Source organism: Meles meles, chromosome 1 (assembly GCF_922984935.1).
Source record: "Meles meles chromosome 1, mMelMel3.1 paternal haplotype, whole genome shotgun sequence".
Classification (NCBI taxonomy): Eukaryota; Metazoa; Chordata; class Mammalia; order Carnivora; family Mustelidae; genus Meles; species Meles meles.
The window spans coordinates 204,714,866-204,738,861 of record NC_060066.1 but is presented as its reverse complement, the minus strand read 5'-3'; the positions used below and the strand labels follow the sequence as shown (position 1 = coordinate 204,738,861).

At 54.4% G+C, this 23,996-nt stretch overlaps 1 protein-coding gene across 9 annotated transcripts in view; it reads left to right on the top strand.

The window, feature by feature from the left end:
- Positions 1–23,660, top strand: part of ARHGEF10L (Rho guanine nucleotide exchange factor 10 like) — a 159,048-nt gene extending 135,388 nt beyond the window's left edge. For all 9 annotated transcript variants that reach the window (XM_045998622.1, XM_045998620.1, XM_045998627.1 and 6 more), the window contains 3 exons: positions 14,118–14,292; positions 21,291–21,413; positions 22,598–23,660. In XM_045998622.1, the coding sequence (XP_045854578.1) occupies positions 14,118–14,292; positions 21,291–21,413; positions 22,598–23,139 (840 nt within the window). In that variant the 3' untranslated portion in view covers positions 23,140–23,660. The remainder of the gene's footprint in view (positions 1–14,117; positions 14,293–21,290; positions 21,414–22,597) is intronic.
- The last annotated feature ends 336 nt before the right edge of the window (positions 23,661–23,996 follow it).

Sequence of the window (23,996 nt, the reverse complement as noted above, 5' to 3'; positions counted from 1 at the left end):
AATTCCACCTTGTTCTGCTCCCGCACCTCCTGCCGTCGCCACACCCTCAGGGCCCTGCCCCGCCGCTGGCCTCTGATACGGGCACTGATGCGGATTGTCATCAGGCATGCCCGAAAAGAAACTTCCCTGGATTCCTGAACACCAGCAGCCCCCAGAAGTCCCCCTGCCCGCCCCCACATAGAGCCGCCTTCCCCACCCTTAATTTTCACGTTTAGTGCCCAAACTTAGTTTGCATGTATTAGCTGTTGTAAATCTATCATAACAGTGTGGCGTGGCATGAATAATGCATCGCTGGGCTGTATTAGTTTTCTGTCTTCTATCTTATTTATGACACGAAACGGGTGGGAATTTGCAAAAGCGAAATCTAGGCGCAAGGCTTCTTGGGTAATGGTATGCAAATTGGCGTGAGGGCGGAAAGATTTCCCCAGTCCTCGGGGTGCCTGAGCCCCAGCACGTGGGCCACCTGGGCGTGCGGGGCAGGGCTCCTGTCACTGCAGGGAGTCATCCCTGTCCCACAGTTTTGTCTTAATTTTTTGTGAGTGTGTGTGTCACTGCGGCCGTCATCCCATTATGTCTTAAAAATGAAACGTCGGCAGGTGAAACTCGAGACATCGATTTTCTAAAGGTTGTGGAGACTTCCCAGGAGGTTCAGACAAGGAGTGTTTTCCAGCAGCAGGAAGAATTGAGGTTAGACTTTCAGAAGACCTTCCTTTCAGGAAGCTTGTGAAGGATAGGGGTTGGGGGGGGTTGGGGGATCCGTGGGGCCCCCTCCTGGGGGGGTTGTCGAGGAGCCAGGCGTGGCTCAGGGTCCGCTCTGCTCCAGAGGTCTAGGGGTTGTGAGGAGGGAGGTTTGTCGATGGAGGCCCTGGGGGGTGCTGGGCTAAGGGGCAGGGCTCCAGGCCTCCTGTCCCTGCACTGGGACGAGCTCAGAGCTTTCCTGTATCCCGTATTTGGTCTCCCCCTGTCCTGGAAGACTTAGGTTGGTAAAGGATTTCGTGGTGTAAAAACAAGTGGTTTGAAGCTGTCGGCTCAGGGAGCAGGTTCTGTGAAGTCGTGGAGGAGCCTAGGGAAGTGGTGGGGGGAAGGCACACGGAGGAGGATGTAGTGGAGGGACCAGATGGGGGACTGGAGGTGAGGGAGGGGACAGGTGACAGCGACAGGTGGCAGTCTTCGGCCTCGGAGCCCCCCCCCCAGCGTCTCTGGCTGTCAGTCTGTCCTTCCATCCGTGTAGCTCTCCTATGTCCCCCCCACTCCTCTGTGGCCACTGTCCCCTCTGAACCCTGCTGCAGGGGGAGGGGAGGATGGACACCTTAGGAGCAGCTGCCCAGCCCCCTAGAAGCTGGCAAAGATATACAAGGTCATGGATGGACCCCTGAACGCCGGGCCCAGGGCTGAGCCTTCCTACAGGGGAGGCTGGGAGCCTGAGCCCAGGACCAGACTCCGGGTGTCATTACAGACTGAGTGAGATCACACAGGAAGGGGCTTAGGCCAGTGTCTGGCGCACTCAAACCATTACATGACGGTCATCTCACGCCAGGCAGCCGGGCCGGGGGAGGGTCTGTCGGGCTGGAAGCTGTAAGGGGCAGTCCTGCTGCCGTGTCTGAGTGGGCTCGCATGGCAGTCAGTGTGGGCTCGGGAGCTGGGCTGGCTGGCTTCGGCCCCTGGCTCCACCACCGTGTGCCTCCATTTCCCCACCTGTAAAATGGGGACAATTATAGAACCGCTCCCCTCCCCCTGGCTAAGCAGCTGGATGCACGTGAAGCACAACGTGTCCCAGCTGTTTTCCAGGGAAAGGCTTGGTCAGGATCACATGGGGCACCTGGTGGTGGAACCGGGATCTCCAGCTCCTCTCACTCCAGTGCTCGGTCTCGAAGCCCGGGGTCCGCCGTTTTGGGCTTGGATGGCCAGAGGTAAAGGGCCAGCTGTCGGCTCCCCTGGATATCTGGGGAGAGAGGGCAGTGGGGTGAGACAGCGGCCAGACCAAGTCCTGACCCAGAGTAGATGTCCCCTGCACCCGTGCTCTGCTGTGGGGCAGACATGCCTTCGACCGAGCCCAGGAGCCCAGGAGAGGAGTGACAGTGTGGCCGGGCGGGAACCAGGCTTCCTGGAGCAGGTTCAGTGAGAAAGGGTATGAGCAGACACAGGGGGAGAGGACAGCTTGCGTGTGTGAACGTGTGTATGCACCGGCATGTGTGTGCAAGCGAGAGGGGAGGTGGGTCGATTATATTCCCCTCATTTAGTCCTTGGCGTAGCTTGAATCCTGCTGACAGCATCCAGTCAGTCTCTGGAGACCTTGGTCAAGCCTAGAATCATTCTCTGATCCCCGAGCTTCCCCTTCCCCCGCCCAGCAGTCTTGGGTGCAGATCTGGGCCTGGAACTGAGATGTGAGCCTTCCTGGCACCCCTCACACCCTCAGCAGGAGGGCAGCACAGCGACCTTGGCCAAGCCTGCTCACTTCTGCGGCTGTGGCCAAGGGCAGTCCAGAACAGTGGGGATAGGTCATTTGTGCTTAGTGACAAGCAGGTGTTGTGTGGGGATTTTTAACTGTTGGGGGGGGGCAAGGTGGTTTTCAGGCTCTTTGGAGATGCTGGCAGAAGCAGTAGACCATCTTTCTAGAAGAAGGTACCAAAGGTGCCAGATATTCCACACTTAGTTCCAAAATGGGTTGTTAAAAGTTTGGAACAGGTTGTCCTTCTTGGAGCAGGCAGGGCCGTCCATCTGTCTGTCCGTGTTCAGTACCCATGTGGCCCTGAGCTGGAAGAGGCCAGCACCAGGTCAGGTCTCTTGTACCCCCCGCCCCCGACTTTAGAGCTGAGTCACCTGATCCCCAGAGACGCTGACTGACTTGCTGGTGAGAGGTGGATGTGGATGTCAGATCTGAACGCCCCCCCCCACAAGAAATGCCCCGGAAGGACCCCTCTGCTTCTGGCACATGATCCTTTGGTCGTGACCAGGTTGGACTTCAAAGGCAGGGTGCAGGACGGAGCCCACATAAAGATGTCTCTGTGTGTGACTTGAAGACTGGGTGTGGGCTGTGGCATCCCACCAGGGTGACCGTCCCTCCCGGCTTGCTCAGGATGGGGTGTCCGGCTTCTGGTGCGGCCACCGTGCCTCCCCCCACAAACTGGGGCGGCTGGTCACCAGCTGGAATCCTGGCATCCCCCCCCCACCCCCACCCCTCCCCCCCACCCCCGTTTCCTGCACAGTGACTTTGTGAGTGTCATTCAGCCTCTCTGTTTGTTTCCTCAGCTGCGAAATGTTGATAAGAGTAAGATAGATAAAGAAGGGAAGGGAGTTGTGCCGATTGCCCTAAACCACAGACTGCGTCTGCCTACCTGCCCAGAGCAGCCGCTCGGAGGGGCACCCTCCCTGTGTCTCCGCCCCCACCTGTCCCCTGGCTGGCGGAGTGAGCCCGCACCTCAGATCTCTCTTGAAGCCTGCCAGTTCGATGAGGAAGGCAGGTGGTGCCCTCGTCCCAGGCGTCTGGAGCATGGACCGGAGGCAGGGCTGGCCAAGGGGCAGGCACGGGTTCTGTGGGCGATCTCTGGGCCAGGCAGCCCGCCCGGGTGACTGAGCAGGGAGAAGCATGGAGAGCCCCTGCGTGCCCATCCCGCTCTGCTACGGTGCCGGTAGGAGGTGCCCGGGGGAGCGTCCCGAGCTTGGAGTCCGGGGGTCAGGCCCACGCCCAGCTCTGCCCCTGCCCTGCGGTGCCACCTGGGCTCAGGGTTTGGCCCTTTTTCTCTCGTAAAGGTCTCAGGCAGGAGGAAATACTGTGGCGTGGGGAGGGCCGGGCACCCAGTAGGTGTCCAGCAGGCCAGAGCCGTGCCAGACTCTGCCATTTCTCCACCAGCCCCCAGCCTGCCCTGAACGCCCCAGCGCTGTTTCCCGGCTCCTTGGCCTCCTCTCAGCTCTAATGACTTTGAGTGCCGAGTGGCTCACCCTGGGAATTTACAGAAACCGAGCACAGAAGCGTCACTTGGAGGCACATCAATATTGTACGATGGAGGCTGGGCTGTGTCAGCACGGTTAGGAGCAGAGTTACTCACCTGAAACCCTCTGTGCACATGCCCACAGCCGGGTGAGGGGGGACAGGTGGGCTGGTGCTGGATCCCCGGTCTCTCCCCAGCTCCCCGACCAGCTCCTCACCGCAGATGGCCTGCACGGAGCCCTGGTGGTGGCCAGCCCTGCCCACAGAGCCTCCTGGGACCCCAGAGGGCAGGTTCTCCTCCTGGCCCCATTGACAGGTGAGCGAGGAGAGCCAGTTACGGGGCCAGAGTGAGCCAGGAGCCGGGCATCAGACCCAGGCCCTTCCCTCTGGCTGCCAGCTTTTTTTTTTTTTTTTAATTCTTAAATTTTTTAAAAATAAATTTGTCTCCTCCCCCCAACTTTTTATTTAAAGAAATTTCAAATCACAGTAAAGTTGAAAGAGTAGTACAATAAACACACCAATATTCTTTACCTAGTTAACAGACTGTTAGCATTCCGCTGCAATCCCTCTTATTATATGCACGCTCCCTTCGCTGGCTACACCATTTAAAAGTCGGTGGCAGACGTTATTTTTTATTTTTTAAAAAAGATTTTATTTATTTATTTGACAGAGAGATCACAAGTAGGCAGAGAGGCAGGCAGAGAGAGAGGGGAAAGCAGGCTCCCTGCTGAGCAGAGAGCCCGATGTGGGGCTCGATCCCAGGACCCTGAGATCATGACCTGAGCCGAGGGCAGAGGCTTTAACCCACTGAGCCACCCAGGCACCCCGGTGGCAGACATTATTACTCTTCACTCCAAAGTCGGGAAGGGTAGCAGGGCTGTCCTGCGGAGCTTCTGTACATCATCACACCCAGGAATTCAACGTGGAATTGTGTCCATAGGGTCCAGTGGTGAGGAATGGGAAACCAGCCCTGAGCCCAGCGGGAGGCAAGGCCTGGGCGTCTCTGCTGCCTGCCTCCCTCCCCAAGAAGTACCGGGACCCATGCTGCCCGCAGGCTGCCTACTCTGCCCTGTGTCCCCTAGGAGGCCCCAACCAGGACTCCCACGACCTGGCACCGAGAACGGGCTCCTGGCATGGGGAGGGGTGCTGGGGAGCTGGGAGATCAGGGAGAGGGGAGGGGCCGGAGCGGCCGTGCTGTTGCTCGCCCATCGCGCCCTTTCCCCTGCCCGCGTACCACCGGGCTTGGCAGGTTTGCACAGGCCTCGTGTAAAGCCCTTCAGGCCTGGGGGAAGACTTGTTATGCCCCTGGAGAAATGAGGCTGGGTTTCCACTGCTGACTTCGCTTTTGACTGGATCCTGACAGCGGCACGCAGGCCTGAGAGGCTGCAGACTCCGGTGCGGCTTTTCACGGCCCAAGGCTCTGGGTTCTAGCACGGGCTGGCCTTGTCGGAGGCCGGAGGTGCTTGTTGGAGGCCTGGAGCGGGGCGGCGTCCTGCGCACAGGGGCGAGCTTGCACACGCCTTCCTGTTGGCGTGCGTGCGTGCATGTGTGCATTTGTGTGCATGTGTGTGCGTGCCATGTTGGGGGGAAGTCTGCAGACAAATCCTATCGCGTGCCCCCTTCCGCCTGCTGACCCTCCGTTTGTCTGTCTGCTCGCTGATGGCGGGCCCCGTGGGAAGTCAGGTCCGGCCTCAGTGGCTCACCCGTGATGGGGCTTGGTGGCTCCCCTGCTGGCCTTTCCCGGCAAGGCCCGTCGGGAGGCGTCCTGTTGGGACCTGGGGCTCTGCCTGGGTCTGGGCCTGCAGGAATGTTGTCTTGAGCACAGGCTGGTTTGGGGAGATGAGCAGCACCCCGCTTCCCGCTCCCCACAGGGTTTCCTGGAAGGACTAAGGAGAACAAAGCCAGCAGGACCCAGGCTGTGGGCTGCAGGCTTGGGGGCAAAGGCCCAGAGGATGGAGGTTGCTCGTCTCCCCTTGCACTGGGTGGACTGGGCCCAGCTTGTGGAGGCTGGGAGGGGCTTGGCCTCCCTCTAAATGCCAGAGACTCACAGGCTGAGCCTCCAGGGCTGGGCCTTCACTGGAGTGGGGTTGGGGTGCTGAGGAAAGGGGAGCAGAGACCCCTGCCCCCGCCAGCGCCATGTGTGAGTCCCCAGTCTGAGGGAGCGAGTAGCTCCTTGTCCTCTGAATGTGCCACACTCATACGAGACCCCCCTCCTCGCCTCTGGGGAGCCCCCACTTTGATGGAGACAATATACCCCTGCCCTTGGTGAACTTCCGGGCTGAGAGGGAGCTGCGGCTCCTGTCTCAGGGTCCCCCCCGGTGGGGGGTGAGCTGTGCCACAGAATGCTGCCTCCAGAGAGCAGCCTGGAACGCGGGGAGAAGAGGGTGTTGCTGGGGCCCTGAGTTTCCTGTCTCCATCAGCCTGTACCCCCCGCCCCCCGCTGGGCCACACGCAGAGCTCAGCCACCAGGGACCGGCTCGGAAAAGCCATTGTGTTGGCCGTGTCACAGTCTTGCCCTCATGGGCCTGGTTCCCCATGGAGACCCCCATCCCCCACCAGCCAGCTTCCTTCCCTCAGTGGGAAACTTCTTGGTGATCTTAGCCGGGGGGGAGTCGGGGCCAGCCCTCACTCCCTAAGCCCGCGCAATGCCCACACCTCCAGGCCCTGCCACACCGCTGTCAGAGTGACCATCCTTCAGAGGTAAACCGGCTCATGTCACTTACCAGTCTAGCCCCTCGGACACTTAAGTGCTGGTCAACCTTCACCGTGGACAGCAGCGGCCTGGGATGCTCTGGCCCTGCCCACCTCTCCCCCTCCATCTGTCCCCGGGCCCCACCCTGACACCTTTCTGTTTCTCACACATGCTGTGCCCGTTTCTGCGAGGCCTTCCCACTCCCCAACCCCAGCCCTGCTCCCTGGGACAGAATGCACCTGTTCTGTTCCTGACTCCAATCTGTCTGCTCTGCTGTTTCTGTCTCCTTTGTTTTTTTTGTTGTTTTTTTTTTAATTCAAGCCCAGAGTCCAAGTGAGAGGCCCTCCATATGATCAGGGCCTGACATCCCGTAATTATTTTAATTCTGTAACTTTGCGGTGTACAACGTTACAATTTGACATCTGTATGCGCTACCAAGCCTGGTTACTGTCCAGCACCACCCAGATGATCCCTGACCCCTTCTGCCTGCGCCCCCAAACCCCTTCCCCTCTGGTAGGTGCTTGTCTGTTCTCTGCATCTGTGAGTTTGTTTTTGTTTTACTTTGTCTGTTTTCTTGTTTTGGTTTTTTAGATTCCACATAGGAGTGAACTACTGTGATATTTGTCTTTCTCTGACTTAGTTCACTAAGCCTATTTCCTTCTAGGTCCATCTGGTTGCAGAGGGCGTATGCCATTCTTCTTATGGCTGAGTAGCATTCCGTGGTCTCAACACACCACGTCTTCTCTATCCGTCCAGCAACCGATGGACACGTAGGTTGTTACCATATTGTGGCTATCGTAAACGATACTTCAGTGAGCATCGGGGTGTGCGTATCTGAATTAGCTGTTACATTCTTTGAATAAACACCCACAAGTGGAATGGCTGGGTCATAGCGTAGTTCTGTTGTTAGTTTTTTGAGGAACCTCCATGCTGGTTTCCACAGTGGCTGTACCCGTATGCATTCCCAACAATGGTGCACAAGAGTCCCCTCGTCTCCACATCCTAGCCAGCCCTGGTTATTTCTTGTTTTTGATGATAGCCATTCTTTTTTTTTTTTTTTAAAGATTTTATTTATTTATTTGACAGAGAGAGATCACAAGTAGGCAGAGAGGCAGACAGAGAGAGAGGAGGAAGCAGGCTCCCTGCGGAGCAGAGAGCCCGATGTGGGGCTCGATCCCAGGACCCTGAGATCATGACCTGAGCCGAAGGCAGCGGCTTAATCCACTGAGCCACCCAGGTGCCCCTTGATGATAGCCATTCTAATAGGTGTGAGATGATAGCTCACTGTGGTTTTGATTTATATTTGCCAGACTAACTGGTGATGTTGAATGTCTACTCAGGTGCCCGTTGGCCATCTGGAGGTCTTCTCTGGAAATATGTCTATTAAGATCCTCTGCCCATTTTAAAAATTGGGTTGTTGGGATTTTTTTTGTTGTTGTTCTTATTGAGTTGTATGTATTCTTTATATATTTTGGATACTAACCCCTCTCCTGTTCAGCAGGTTGCATTTTTGTTTTGATGGTAGGTTCCCTTGCTGTGCAGAAACTTGTTAGCCCCCCTTGTTTATTTTTACTTTTGTTTTCCTTTCCTTTGGAGTGAGGTCCACAAAGATGTCACTAAGACCCATGCTAGGGAGCCTTCCTGTTTTCTTCTGGGAATTTTATGATTTCAGGTCTTACATTCAAGTCTTTCATCCATTTTAAGTTCATTTTTGTGTCTGATATAAAGTAGGGGTCCCGTTTCTTTCTTTTGCATGTGGTTGACTAGTTTTCCCAGAACCTCATTTATTGAAGAGACAGTCCTTTCTCCTTTGTGTGTCCTTGGCTCCTTTGGCATAGATACATTGTCCATATGTGTGTAGGTTTTTTTCTGGGCTCTCAGTTCTGTTCTGTTGATCTCTGTGTTTCCTTTTGTACCAGCGCCATACTGTCTTGATTATAGCTTTGTAGTGTAGTTTGAAATCAGGGAGCACAATACCTCCAGCATTGTTTTACTGTTTCAAGATTGTTTTGACTATTTGGGATCTTTTGTGGTTCTGTACAAATTTTAGAATTATTCGTTGTAGTGCTGCAAAGTGTGCATTTGAACTTTGATAGGGATTGCATTCAATTTGTAGATTGCTTTGGGTAGGAGGGACTTTTTTTAAGATTAATATTTTTATTTATTTGTTTATTTTGAGAGAGAGTCGGAGATAGCAAGACAGACAGCGAGTGAGAGCATGAGTAGTGAGGAGAGGAAGAAGCCGGCTCCACGCTGAGGGGGGAGCCCAACACAGGGCTCAATCCCAGGACTGTGGGATCTTGACTTGAGCCGAAGGCAGACGCTTAACCAACCATGCCACCCAGGTGCCCCAGATGGACATTTTTATATAATATTCTTCCAATCCATGAGCATAGAATATCTTTCCATTTATTCATGCCTTCTTTAATTTCTTTAATTAATGCCTCATAGTTTTCAGTGTACAAGTCTTTCACTTTCTTGGCTAAATTTGTTCCTAGGTGTTTTATTCTTTGTGATACAGTTGTCAATGGGATCGTTTTCTTATTTTCTCTCTCTGATGAATTGTTATTAGTGCACAGAAATGCCGTGAATGTTCTGTATATTGATTTCATATCTTGCAACTTCACTGAATTCATTTATTAGGTGTAGTGGTTTTCTGGTGTATTCTTTAAGGTTTTCTATTTAGAGTATCATATCCTCTGCAAATAGTGACAGTTTTACTTCTTCCTTTCTGATTTGGATGCCTTTTATTTCTTTTGTTGCCTAATTGTTGTGACTAGGGCTTCTAGTACTGTGTTGAATAGAAGTGGTGAGAGTGGGCATCCCTGTCTTGTTTCTGTTATTACAGGAAAAGCTTTTAGCTTCTCACGTTTGAGGGTGGTGATCACTGTAGGATTGTCATATATCCTTTATTATGTTGAGGTACATTTCTTCTATACCCACTTTGTTTTGAGAGGTTTTCGACATCACAAACGGATATTGAATTTTGTCAAATGCTTTTTCTGCATCTATTGAGATGATCATATGATCTTTCTTTCATTTTGTTAATGTGCTTTATCCCATTAATTGATTGGCAGATGTCGAACATCCTGGTATCCCTGGAGTAAATCCCCCTTGGTCATGGCCTATGACCCTTTTAATATGTTGTTGGGTTCAGTTTGCTGACATTTGATTGAGGATTTTTACATCTGTGTTCCTGGCCAGTAATTGGTATCAGGGCTGGTTTGGGCAGAGGGGTGATATGGGCTTTATAAATATGTTGGAAAACTTCCCCTCCCTTCAATTTTTGGGAAGAATTTGAGAAAGGCAGGTATTAAATCTTCTTGCTGTTAAAATCTCCTTGCTCCAGTAATCATTCTGTTCAGATTTTCTATTTCTCCAGGATCCAATCTTGGAAGTTTATATGGTTCTAGGAATTTATCCATTTTTTTTTTCTAGGCTACGAAACCCATTTTCTCCAGGTTGTTCAGGGTGTCAGCCCGTCATAAGTCCCTGACGATCCCTTGTGCTTCTGTGGTTTGAGCCCCACATCTCCCCTCTCCTTTCTGATTTTAGTTATATGAGTCCTCTCTCTTTTTTCCTTGGTTAGACTGGCTAAGGCTTTTCAATTTGGTTTATTTTTTCCAAAGAAACAGCTCCTGGCCTCATTAATCTTATATACTGTCTTTTTAGTCCCCATTTCACTTATTTCTGTTCCAGTCGAGTACTTTCTTCCATCTACTCATTTTGAGGTCTGTTTCTCTCCCCCACCCCACCCCAGTTCCTTTAGGTGTAAAGTTATATCGTTTATTTGAGATTTTTTCCTGTTTCTTGAGGTCGGCCTGTATCGCTACAGACTTCCGTCTTAGAACCGCCTCTACTCTCCCCTCTCCCTCCGATTTTGATGTGTTGCATTTTTGTTTTCATTTGTCTCTAGGTATTTGCATTTCTTCTTTGATTCCTTTTTCGACCCCTTGGTTTTCTGGTAACATGTTTTTTAATCTTCCTATTTTTTGTGGTTTTTCTCATTTTCTTCTTGTGATTAATTTGTGGTTTTATACCACTGTGGTTGGAAAAGGTGCTTTTGATAACACGTCGGTTTTTCTTGAATTTGTGGAGACTTCTTTTGTGCCCCGCCCGTGATCCATCCTGGAGAATGTTCCATGTGGCCTTGAGAAGAATGTGTTTGCTGCTGCTTTGGGGTGGAATGTTCTGTAAATATCCATTGAGTCCATCTGGTCTAATGTGTCATTTAAGGCCGACGTTTCCTTACTCTTTGTTGTTGTCTGATGACCTATCCGTCGATGAAAGCGGGGCATTAAAGTCTTCTGCTGGTATTGCATTGCTGTCAGTTTCTCCCTTTAGGTGTGTTAAGATTTGTTTTATATATTTTGGTTCTACCTGTTGGATGCATATGTATTAGGAAAAGTTACATCTTCTGGATTGACCTCGTCATCATTGTGTCGTTCTCCTGTTTGCTTTCCATTTCAGTCTTTGTCCGCAGGTCTATCTTGCGTAAATATCACTACCCCAGCTTTCTTTTTATTTCCATTTGCATGGAATACCCTTTTCTATCCCTTTGCTTTCAGCCTGTGGGTGTCCTTACTTCGACATCAGTTTTTCATAGGCAGTGTATAGATGGGTCTTGGTGTTTATCCATTCAGCCACTGTATGGCTTTTGACTAAAGCCTTTCGTCCATTTACATTTAAAGTAATTATCGATGAGTGTATACTTCTTGCCATTTTGTTAATTGCATTCTGGCTGTTTTCGCAGTTGCTCTCTGTTCTTTTCTTCTCTTGCTCTCTTCCCTTGTGGTTTGATGGCTTTCTCCTATTAGGTTTAGACTCCTTTCTCATTTTCTTTTGTGTATTTGCTATAAGTTTTCCCTATGTGAACCTTGAGGTTCACATAAAATCTCCTATGACAATAGCAGTCTTTAAACTTTAAACACATTCTAAAGCTTTAACTTTTATTTATCACCCGTGATGGTTTATATTTTTGATGACACATTTTACATTTTTTGATTTTGTGCTTCCCTGAACTAATTATTGTGATTTTAGTAATTTTACCCGTCTTGTCTTCATCTTTACAGTTGCTTTATAAGTGATTGATTCACTATCTTTGTAATATTTACCTTTTCCAGTGAGATTTTTACTTTTGTATATTTTGTACTTGCAATTAGTGCCATTTCTTTTAAGCTAAAAGGAGCATCCCTTTAACATTTCTGGTAGGGCTGGTTTAGTGGTAATGAACTCCTTTAGCTTTTGCTTATCTGGAAAACTCTTAATCTCTCCTTTAGTTCTGAATGATAACCTTGGTTGGAAGATTTTTCTTTCAGTATTTTAAATGAGTCATGCCCCTCCTTTTTGGCTTGGAAAGTTTCTGCTGAGAAATCTGCTAATAGCCTTATGGGGTTTCCCTTGTACATAACAAGTTTTCCCCTTGTTCCTCTTTGGATTCTCTCTTTATCTTTAACTTTTACTATTTTAATTACAACATGTCTTGGTGTGGATCCCTTTCAGTTCATCTTGCTTAGAACTCTGGGTTTTTCGGACCCAGATGTCTGATTCCTTCCCCAGATTAGGGACGTTTTCAGTCATTATTTCTTCTTTTCTGGACCTTTCTCTCTCTCTTCTCTTCAGGGGTTCCTGTAACACGAATGTCATTTCACTCGATGTTTTTCCAAAGGTCCCTTCAGATGTCTTTGCTTTTCTTAATTCTTTTTTCTTTTTGCTGCTCTGTCTGGGTGTTTTTTCATTGCTCTGTTTTCCAGCTCACTGATTTGTTCTGTTTCATCCAGTCTGCCACTGGGCTCCACTAGTTTATTTTTCAGTTCAGTTATAACTTCTGTTTGGTATTTTCCTGTATTCTCTGTCTCTGTTGATGTTCGTGCTGTGTTCACACGAATTTGGGGAGCATCTTTATGACCATCACTTTGAGCTCTTTATCAGGTGGATTGCTTATCTCTGTTTCATTTAATTCTTTCTTTAAGGTTTTGTCTTGTTGTTACGTTTGTAACATATTCCTCTGTTTCTTCATTGCCTTGCTCTGTGTTTATTTCCGTGTATTAGGTGAGTCACCAACCTCTCCCAGTCTTAAATGAATAGCTTTATCTAGGAGTTGACCTATGGGGCCCAGAAGTGCAATCTCCTTGGTCACCAGAGCCAGGTGCTTAAGGGGTGTCCCCCTTGTGGGCTGTGTGTGCCCTCCTGTTGGGGAGGGCTGTGGCTGTGGCTCATTGGTGAGTGGGGCTGGTTCCTGGCCTGGCTAGGGGTGTGCCCGTGGCTGCTGGGGTACGTTGGTGGAGAGGACTCTCAGTGGAGTGCACTCACTGGCACTCCCAGGTTACAGGGAGAATCCAAATGGTGCCTACCCGTACCCGTGTTAGTAAGGTGGACTGAGATGCTCCTACCGATGGCTCCAACCCGAGCCACTGGCAGAGCCCCTGATGTTTTCTGCCACTCCGGCAGACCCTTTAAGGTTGTGAGTAAATGGATCTTCTTTATCCGAGGTGTATGCTTTTTTCAGATTGGTGTTTTTGACTGGCTTCCAGGTTGAGTGAGTCTGTGCAAGCCCCGTAAGAGTGAGTTTTCTGTTCCCTTCCATTTTCTAGCATTCCTGGATGTAATCCCCATTGATTTTCAAAACCGGGCATTTGGCGGGGGCTCATCTCTCCTGGGCAGGATCTAAGGGTTGGGGTGCCTGAGGTTGGAGCTCAAATTCCTCATTCCTCAGTTCGAATTCCTCAGAGTTCTGGACCTTTGCTACCCTTCCCGATAGTGACGGGCCGTGGCGGGGCTTTTCCCTGGGGAGTCTGCGTCTCTGCCTCTCATCTCATCTTGATGCTGTCCTTTTACCTTTGCTCATGGAGGCTCTGTTCCTTCAGTTCTCAGGTCCCTTTCAGAGGAAAATTATTCCATGAGTGGGTGTAGATTTTCGTGTCCGTGGGAGGAGGGGAGTTCAGGATCTTGTTACTCCGCCATCCTAAACCCAATTCCCTGCTATTTCTTGGTTTACCAATTTTTGGACATTATGTTGTGCATCCCTGCTGGAAAAGGCTAGGATTTGACTCCCACTACCCACCTCCCTTCCCTGATTGTTCTGTTTGTTGCCCTGGTAACTCTTGATAATGTACATAACCTGGCCCGTCCTATTGCATTGACTTTTGGCTGACTCTCCCTTGTGTCATGGGGGCATGGTAGAGCCTGGTGCCTCAGCTCCTGAGAGCTGGCCGTGTACGTTATGGCTTTCCTTGCTCCTTGTGCAGTGGTGTCCTGTGGGGAGCTGGCGACGGGCCACCTTAGAAGTATTTACACTGCAGGAATCAGCCAACATGACAAACCAGGATTCCCTACCCATTGTTAGACACTTGTCCTCAGCACACTGCTGCTGGGCCCCTGAGGGTCCCTTCTGGGCCTGAGCCTGGTTCAGACCGAGGCTGAATTAGCTTGGCCTGTCCCCCTGAGGCTCAGCCAGTGGCCCAGCCCAGCGACAACACCCTTCTCTCTGTGCCCCAGCAAAGCTTCGAGGCGCACCAGGACGAGACCGTGAGTGTGACGCACATGGTGAAGGCGGGCAGCGGCGTCTGGATGGCCTTCTCCTCCGGCTCCTCCATCCGCCTCTTCCACACCGAGACGCTGGAGCATCTGCAGGAGATCAACATCGCCACCCGGACCACGTTCCTCCTGCCGGGTGAGTCTGCTGCAGGGCCTCGTGGGTCTGGCCAGGGGAGGAGCTGACTGTCGTGGAGCACCTGCCGTGGCCGGACAGAGCTGCATCCCGGCCAGCCCGGGTTGTTAACCCTCATGGCCATATCTGGCCAGCTTTGAAAACTGGGACTCCAAGAGAGAAGGCAGTGGGGCCAGGATTCAAACTCAGGGCTGTCGTTCCCAGACCTGTCATCACTCTTCCGTCTCCCTTCTCGTGGGAAGTGAGGTTCGGGGCTCAACAGACTCTCCCAATTCGGGCCGCTGCTAAAAAGTCGTACTGGGTGGGAACCCAGGCCCCTCCACACCTGCCACTCCTCAGGCAGACCAGAATCCCAGTTCTGTCTCATGTCATGTACAGACTGTGAAGCGGGGGGGAAGAGAAAAGGCTGACCGGAGTTCTCTTTCTTCTTTCTTTCTTTCTTTTTTTTTTTTAAGATTTTATTTATTTATTTGACAGACAGAGATCACAAGTAGGCAGAGAGGCAGGCAGAGAGAGAGGAAGGGAAGCGGGCTCCCTGCTAAGCAGAAAGCCCAATGCGGGGCTCGATTCCAGGACCCCGGGATCATGACCTGAGCCGAAGGCAGAGGCTTTAACCTACTGAGCCACCCAGGTGCCCCCAGAGGTCTCTTTCTTGAGAGGGATTTCTGAGAAAGGCGACTGTCTTGGTTTGCGGTTGGGGTTTGGAGGCAGGAGCAGAGTGAAGGGCTTGGATGTCATCCCCTTGGGACCCTGCTTCCTCCTGCTGAGCCGTTGTGATATTCAGTGGAGAAGAGGGAGATCAGAGCCCAGCAACACTCTGCTACTCCCTGCGTCAGCCCAAGACCCCTATGAAATTGGCTCCAGGCAACCCCCTTGCCATCTGCTGCCCAAGATGCTGCCCAGAGCCCCCAGGCTGTGCCGGAGGGAGCCAGGTCAGACACCTGCTCAGGGCCCCTTCCCACCTAGCCGGCTTTAGCGCTTGGCCCCACTTCCACCAGACAGACTGGTTTGCGAAGATACAGAGGCTGTGTCCTGTCCAAGCTGGGCCGGGTTCAGCAGCTGGGAGAACTGAGGGGCCCTGGAGCGAGGACATGGGGCTGGCCTGGCAGGTGGGGAGCTAACTGTTACAAGGACTCAGCAGATGGGCCATGTGGAGGCCAGGGTGACCACGTGCTGAGCTGGGGGACTGATCTCCCCATCCTGAGGCCAGGCCGAGGGCAGGCATATTAGCCAGAACCTAAAGGGCTGTGGGGGCCTCTGTCTCACCAGAGGCCTGGTCCCTGACTCCAGCTAGGAGACCCAGAGATCACCCTGGGTCCTGCTTCCTCCCAGCAGTCACAGTAGCAGTCCCCGAGTCTGGACTGGTGGTGATGGGGACGGGTGATTGCTAAGCCCAAGACCAGCGGTGGCAGTGACTGTGTGTGACAGCCATCTGCCGCGCACCCTGGCCCAGCCCTGCACAGAGCCAGGCCCAAGGGTTTCAGATATGGGGTCTCACTTCACGGTAACCCACGGAGCGGGGGTGGTTCCCATTGTACACTCGTGGAAGCTGTGGTTTGCTCAGCAGGAAAACGTGGCTTGTTGGTGGTCCTGTGGTGGGCCAGAGGCAGGGCTGGGAGGCCCCTGAGAGTCCTACCATGGGGAACAGGGGAGAGATGGTTTCAGAGGTGGCTAGCGTCCCGGCTTGGCCACTGTAGGGCTCGGGCAGCTCTCACTGTCCCCAGGAGCCTGTGGTCCCTCTGTGCGACCAGATGTGGTTCCTGGCGCCAGATAAATGCCTTTAGGCATGGGAAGACGCCTTGCCCAGGCTTGGAGCGTGGCAGGCACATGGGGAGAATAAATGCGCTTTCTGGGATGTGCTGTGTGGGCTCGGGGCGGGGGGGGGGCTGGGTTAAGGCTCTCGTCCTGCTCTTTTCTTATTCCTTCCTAACCAGCCTTACTTCCTTCCCTCTCCTGTTCCATCTTCCTTCAGTTTCATTGTATTTCACAGTATTTAGCCTTTATACAAGGTAAATCCATTTTAACTACAATAAAGATTTCTTTATATCACAGAACTATCTCCACATTTACGCGATAGCTAAATTATTTCAGGCTAGCAGAACAACAGAGAAAGTGGGCCTTTTAAATCTCTGCAGGGCAGGGGAGGGGAGAGAGAGGATCCGTTTGTTGTACGGTCGGAGGTCGTGGGCGGGACCGGCGGGGAGACCCGGCTGTGGGTCCGCGATCGCAGCCCCTCCACACGGCTGTGGCTTTACTGTGTCTGTTTCAAATGCATCTGCTCGTCCACTGGCTTCCTTGTCCTTGGCTGTTCCCCTTTAAGAAGGAAGGGCATCTGCTGTCCTCGTGACTATGTCCGAGACAGGGAAATGGAGACCCGGGAGGTGAAATGACCAGAGGTTACTGCTGAGGAGGCCAGAGCCAGCACCCTAATTGTAGCCTCGCAGACTTACTGCATAGCATTCCCGGTCCTGGGCCTCAGTTTCCCCATCTATACAGGGAAGAGCCAAGATCCAAGTGGGAGCTTGGTTGTGGGGTATAGGACAGACCAGAGATGGAGTCAGGTTGCCTCTGTAGCCCTCCAGTCCCATGATGGGCAGTGACGGGGAATCCTGGGGATCCCTGGTCCCTGCCTCCCAGGGAGGTTGGGCTCCATCTGAGGCAGGGCAAGGACAGTGCCCTGCAGTCCCTGGCTGGGGGGAGGCCTGGTTCCTGGTGGGTGACAGGTGGGTGACACCGCCAGCATCGTCTCCATCCTCATCCTTGTGGCCATCCGTGCCCCTCCCTGCACCTGCTCCGTGGGCCACAGCTTGCTGCTTGGCCCCACGGTCTCGTCCATGTCCTTCCGGCTGCACCTGCTACATCCAGCAGACAGAAGCCACTTCTTACTCATTAGAATTCCCCGGGGCTGGCACATCAGGGACAGAGGCTGAGGTCCCCGCGTGCAGGGCCTCCCCGAAGGTCCCCATGGGTTACTGCCCTGGGCCACCGTCCCCAAGCCTGGCAGTTCCTGGTCAGCCACACCTGCCCGGCCAAGACCCCTGCAGCCCCAGAGGAGTGGGGCCAGAGCTGCCGCAGGGGAGGGCGGCTTCTGCACCCCTCATGCCGTGTCCCGGCCGGAGGACAACAGAACAGGAACCTTCAATTCTTTATTAGAGATAATCTAAAAAAGGCTTTTAAGTCTTTTTTCTTCCCCCATACCACCAAACAAAATAATTGCATAATTAGTAATAAATTTGTTCCTCTTCTAAGTGTGGATTTTTTTAAGGCCATGTTAAAAATTTATCGCGCTTCCTTCCCCCGACCCCTTTCTTCCACTCATGTACCCAACTGGTATTAATGCATTTTTGAACCCAAGCTCCCCCCTCCTCTTAAGTAGACAGGTCATTAATAAAATGTTCTCCGGGAGCCTGAGCTTTTTAAAGTTGTCTGTCTGCAGATAGATGGCTTGGGTGAATTGAACACCGCCGCATTAAGTCTCTGTGATAAAATATTTATCCACCATTAGAATTTTTTTTCTCTTTCGGACTGTTTGTGGAGTGTCTTGCTCTTTTCCTTGAGGCAGAGGAAGGGCTTCAGAACGAGGTCTGTAGATGAAGTCGTTTCTCAGTTCCGGCGCCTGCTGCCCTCCTCGGTGTCGGCTGGGTCTCGGTGGTCCAGTGAGGACCGGGGAGACACGGGGGCAGTGGGGAGTGGTCTCTCACGGGGCTCACGGCCCTGGGGGCCCTGGAGAAGGAGGCGAGGCAGCAAGATAAGAATGTGCTCCTGTTTGCTCTCTCGGCTTCATTATTTTTGCGGGTTTATGGCTCTGAGGGAGCCGATGGTAAGCCACGAGCCCAGGTCCTTTCCATAATCACAGACGTTATCCCAACGGCCTCTTTTCGTTGATCGCACTCGCTGGGCTCAGAGCCGGGCCCACTGTATGTCTGCATTACACGCACACATGTATAATTCTAATAATCATAAAACGCAGCGAGGTCGGTTCCTAATCCTCCCTGACAGATGACAGAAAGAAAGCGGCTCGTCAGCTTGCACCTCCAGTATGTAACGTCAACACCCGCGTCCTTTGTCACTTTTCTGCTCACCTCCGTTTGTCCTGGTACTCGTTCCCTCGTGCGCTCGGCAGGTGCGTGGCTGCCCTCACGAGGCTGGCTCTGGGGAGCCAGCAGTGAGAGAGAGATGGGGCCGCAGAGACCTTGACCCAGCCCAGCAGGGAACCAGGTTGGTTGGGGGGGAGGCAGCCTGCACGGACTCCAGGAGGGCAGGGAGCACCTGCGCTGGCCTGCAGCCTGCTCGGCTGGCTTGGCGGCTTCGACTTCTGAACCTGTCCAGGCGTGGGGCCGAGTCCCAGCTCCACAGACATCCAGCCCTGTTTGTGAAATCGCCCTTGCTGTCCGGAGACGACCTGGCTTTTCTGGCCGGGTTTGCAGCCCCACACTGGTTCAGGCCCGCAAAGAGGGCTCTCTGAGTTTGGGCCCCATTGCCTGGAGCATCTGCCCCATTGCCTGCCGTTACTTGCATGTGCCTCTCAAGCTGTACGTCTAGGTGACAATGTGGCCTTCCACCCAGGCCTGCTCCCCCATCTGAGTCCGAGGCACTGCTATGTACCCAGCTGCTCGAGACGGAACACCTTGATTCCTGTCCCCTCTCCTTACCCACTCGAGTCTGTCAGTGGGTCTGTCCATCTGCTTCAGAATGGATCTCGAATGCACGGCTTCTCATCTTCTTCCAGGACACCATGGCGTCTCGCCACCACCGTCTCTGCCTGGCTGGTCTTCTTGCTCCCTCCCTTCCTGTCCTCCACCACTCTGTGGCTAAAGCGCTCCTCCAAACCGGGTCACCCACTCCTCTGCTCAGACCTTCCAGTAGCTTCTCACCTTGTTCAGAGTGAGCAGTCTGGTCCTTACCCTGGTCCACCTGCTCTCTAGCTGTCTGGAATTTGCTCCCGTCCCCAAGCTGGGCTGGCTATAGTCTGCTCCTGCCACCCTCTCATTCTTGCCCCGGGGCCTTTGCATGTGCTGGTGTGGCTGTGTCTTCCTTGCCCTCCAGACCTCACACCCCCACACCTGCTTCCCCGTCCTTCCAGAAGGCAGGGTGAGGCAGGAGACTTGGGAATCCTCCTGCCCACTCCCTGCCCCATCCCCCATTTGAATTCTTTTCCTGGTGTTTATGTTCCTTGCTTATGTTTTCACTTCCCCTTTGCCCTCTCGGGAGGGCGCTAATGCGATAGCCACTACTACAGTGAAAACTGAATGAAATGAAACGTTCAGTACCTCCGTCTACCAGCCACATTCCCTGTGCTCGCTAGCCACGTGTGGCTAATGGCTGCAGAACTGAACTGCATGATCAGTAAAATTTCCATCACCACGGAGAGTCCCAGAGTGTTTGCTCCCCAAGCCGAACTGTATGTGGCTCCTGCCGTGCCTGCAGCCCTGGGTGCCCGGTCCCGTGCCCAGGAGGCCCTGGCATGTTCCAGGGTGCCGGGCGAATGGGTCAGTGGTGGGAGAGCACGCTGTGACGGACAGTGCTGTGTGAACTCCAACATGGTAACCCTGGGGAGCCCCCCGTTCTGCTTAGAGAAAGCCCATACCCCCACCCGTGGGGAACTGCAGTCATTTGTTCAAGAGTAGAGAGGCAGCCGAGGTGTAGACCGTCATCGGCCCATGGGAGCTCAGCTCCCACCCTGCGCCCACCGGCTGGGTGACCGCTTTGGAGCTTAGTATCCGCCTCTGGAAAATGGGCACACCGCTCCTGTCCTGCACATCTCCCAGCCGTCGCGAGGCTTCCGTCAGACCGGAGCAGGTGTCCGTGTGCGTTAGACGGTCCAAAGCAGCGTTTCTCCAGGTGCGGTCCCCGGAGCGGCAGCAGCTGCGTCACCTGCGTACTTGCTGGATGTGCGGTTTAGGGGCTCACCTCCGGGGCGGGGGGTGGAGGTGAGCCCGGCCGGGGGTGCGGATGCCTGCCCAGTTTGGTGGCTGCCGCTCCAGGCATCGTTTCACACATCCCGTGGCGTGGATGTGAATTTCCTTTCAGGGAGGCGTGAGCCCCTTGCGGGGGGTGGGCAGGGGCAGATGGATTCAGCCCTTCAGAAAGGGCTCGCTCCTGCGAACAGGCCCTCGCTCCTGCCCCTTCCCGTTGCGCAGAACCGTGAACAGAACAGCAGTAGTGGCCGGTGACGCCTGTCTGTGCGTGCCGTGGCCCAGGCATGGGGTTCAGTGGTTTACGTTCTTTCATTGACTCGTGTAATCCTCGGGACGAGGCTGTGGAAGAGCATCACCGTCCCCTTGTGCTGGTGGGGAAATGGCAGAGAGAGGCTTAGGGACTGGCCTGGGTCGCGCAGCTGGGAAGTGGCAGCACCGCGCCCTGGAGCCCACACCGTGTGCCACCCCCCACCCCCATAAAGAGCGGAGGGACCCCAGCGCTCTCCCTGCCACCGCCCATCTCGCTAAAACGAAGCGACAGCAGCAGGGGCAGAGCCAGACAGGAGCTAATGGGGACCGACATCAGCAGCCTGCCCGCTCCTGGTGCAGAGTCATCCGCAGCACAGGCGGGGGGCTGGGAGCTGTTGGAGCGCTTGGCCTTCACCCGGGGAAAGGACCCACGTGGGCAGGATGGCAAGCCTGTGCTGGAAACTGAGGGGCCAGCCCTCCCATCCCGCTGCTTGTATCTGCAGTGGCCCCCGCCCTGTGTGTTGCATCTCCTTCACCCTCAAAGCCGTGCCCCCCGTGGAGCGCCCCCATGGGCCAGCACTGGGCTCTATGGCGCTACCCACTCCCGTCCTCACACAGCCCCACTGTATCCAGGTGGAAACTGAGGCTCGGGACTTCAAGGGCCGGACCCCAGCCAGGTCAGCCTGTCAAGCCCGCGTCCTAACCACAGCCCTATTCAGCATCCTGCTTGTCTCACGGGAAGAGCCAGACCACGCCCCTGCCTCACCCTGAAGCCCCCACCCACTGCCATCCCCCCAGGAGGGGGGCAGCTCATGCTGGCTTCTCTCTCTGCAGGCCAGAAGCACCTGTGTGTCACCAGCCTCCTGATCTGCCAGGGTCTGCTCTGGGTGGGCACTGACCAGGGTGTCATCGTCTTGTTGCCTGTGCCCCGACTGGAAGGCATCCCCAAGATCACAGGTGAGGCTCCGCAACTGGTCTTGGCAGGGCCCGGCAGTTGGCTGCAGATGGCCAGGGAGGGGGAGCCTTGTGCCCAGAGGTTTACGCTCTCTTCTGACGTGGGGATCATTCTCCAATGTCCCCTGTCATCACAGGAGGCCCTGTGGCACAGTGGAGTTATGTCACCCCACCCCGAGGTCTCCCAGCTGCTCTCTGGGTCTCAGTTTTCTAATCTGGCCAATGGGCACAATAGCGTGTGTGGGTCAAGTGACTTCAGGATTGGTCAAGGCCCCTGACTAATGGCTGGGCCCCTCCTGTTCCCTCCCCACAGCAACTTCTAAATGTCCAGGTTCCAGAGACTGACATAACGAGGCCCCGGGGGACGGGGTCTGCATGTAGATGTGTTCCCACGGAGCCGTGGGAGGTCTGCCCTGGCGGGTGGTGCTAGGGCCAGGAGAACAAGGGCGGGGTCAGGGAGGATCCAGAACCCTGAGCCCCTCTCTGCCTCTGCCCTGACAGTGATGAGCAAGGGGTCTCCTCCGGGCAGGGTGGGAGGGGGAAGCCCTGGGGAGGTCCCGCCCAGCCAGAACAGGAGCACCCCGTCTTCCTAAATCCCAAAGTCACCTGTTTTCATTACACAAGTCATTTTGTTCCCCATGGTGTTGGTCCTTGGGTGGTAGGGAGGCATCAGGCAGAGACCATGTGCTGACCGTCTGCTGGAGGTGGCTGAGGTCTGGCTTGTGGGAGGGGCACGTTCCAGGAGAGCAGGTGTTCTGGTACCTCAGGGCCCAGAGACCAGGGAGCTGGGCAGGCTGTGGGCGGAGTCAAAAAGGATGTGCTGTGGAGGAGCCCGAATTGGGTTTTAGGGGATAGGCATCAGGTGGCTGGGGAAGGCTCTGCGGGCAGGGTCAGTGGCTTGAGTGAGGGCACGCAGACGTGCGGCTGGCACAGGCGGGGGCTGCGGGCGCTGTCACACTGGCGGTCCCCCCAGTGGTTCATAAGGTCACTCCTGTTCCCTGTCCCACCCCTGCACAGCAAGTAGCCCTAGCGTGTGGGAGCCCTTCCCCAGACCCAAGGCCTTCCAGAACATTCCAACAAATGTTCCAAAACAATAACCACCAGCCAGAAAGTTCTCTGAGAAAGGTGGGGTGCCTCCTATCAAGCCCTGGGCCTTTGGGCCCCTTCTCCCTGTTCCTTTCATCCAGGGAAAGGCATGGTCTCGCTCAATGGTCACTGCGGGCCTGTGGCCTTCCTGGCCGTGGCTACCAGCATCTTGGCCCCTGACATCCTGCGGAGCGACCAGGAGGAGGCCGACGGGCCACAGGCGGAGGAGGACAAGCTGGACGGGCCGGTGCCCGAGCCCACGCCCACGCCGGCGAGCCACGTGGGCCGAGAGCTGACCCGCAAGAAGGGCGTCCTCCTGCAGTACCGCCTGCGCTCCACCGCGCACCTGCCGGGCCCGCTGCTGTCCGTGCGGGAGCCGGCGCCCGCCGATGCCTCGGCCCTGGAGCACAGCGAGGAGGACGGCTCCATCTACGAGATGGCCGACGACCCCGATGTCTGGGTGCGCAGCCGGCCCTGCGCCCGCGACGCCCACCGCAAGGAGATCTGCTCCGTGGCCATCATCTCGGGGGGGCAGGGCTACCGTAACTTCGGCAGCGCCCCCCCGGGGGGCAGCGGGAGGCCGGCCCCGTGCGGGGAGACGGACAGCGCCCTCCTCATCTGGCAGGTGCCCTTGACGCTATAGCCCTTGGCTGGGCAGGCACGTGGCCACAGGCTGCAGGGGGCTCTGGGCTGCTGGGGGCCCCTCCTGCCCTTTGGGTCCCCCTGCCGGCAGCACCGGGTAGACTCGCCTTCCAGGGACAGCAAGGATGGGCCTCTGTCTCCTGGAACTACCTTGGCAGAGGAGAACTTCCTTTTTTTAAAAAAAGAATATTTCAGAGTGGGGGTTGATTCTGGGTTTGGGGAGAGGATCCCTCTGGAGGAAATGGCCTTCTTTTTAAAAGCAAAAAAAAAAAAAAAAGAAAGGAAAAAAAAAAAAAAGAAAAAACACAAAACCTCGAGACTGCCTGGCAAGGCCAGCCCCTCTCATGCGGCCGAGTGGGGCTCCGGGAAGGGTGTGTGCGTGGGAGTGTCTGCGAGCGCGTGGGCTGCTGTGTGGACATGTATAAATACGTACATACATACGGTGTATAATATGTGTATAAATGAAGTCTGTACATATTGGCGCTCTGGGAGATGCTGGAATAAAAGACGAGAATAACGTGAGCTCTTGGGTTGACTTTCTGTCTTCTGAGATATGATGGGGAAGCGACAGCTGTCCGGCGACGGGGCTGTTCAGGAAACGGGAGCACCAGGGAGACCTCACCCCGTGGCACAGGCCCTAGAAGGAGCTGTGTGAGGCCCTCGCCGGTGGCCACGTGTCATTTTCTACTTTTGTTATTAAAGAAAAGGAAATGAAGTCACAGATTCGGTTCCTGATCCCACCGGTGTTTCTCCAGTGTGTCTCGAAGAGCCCCAGCCACGAGCTGCGTGCCAACCGTCCTGGACAATACAGACCTGTTTCCATCATCCCGGAAAGTTCTGTTTTATCGAGAAGAGGCT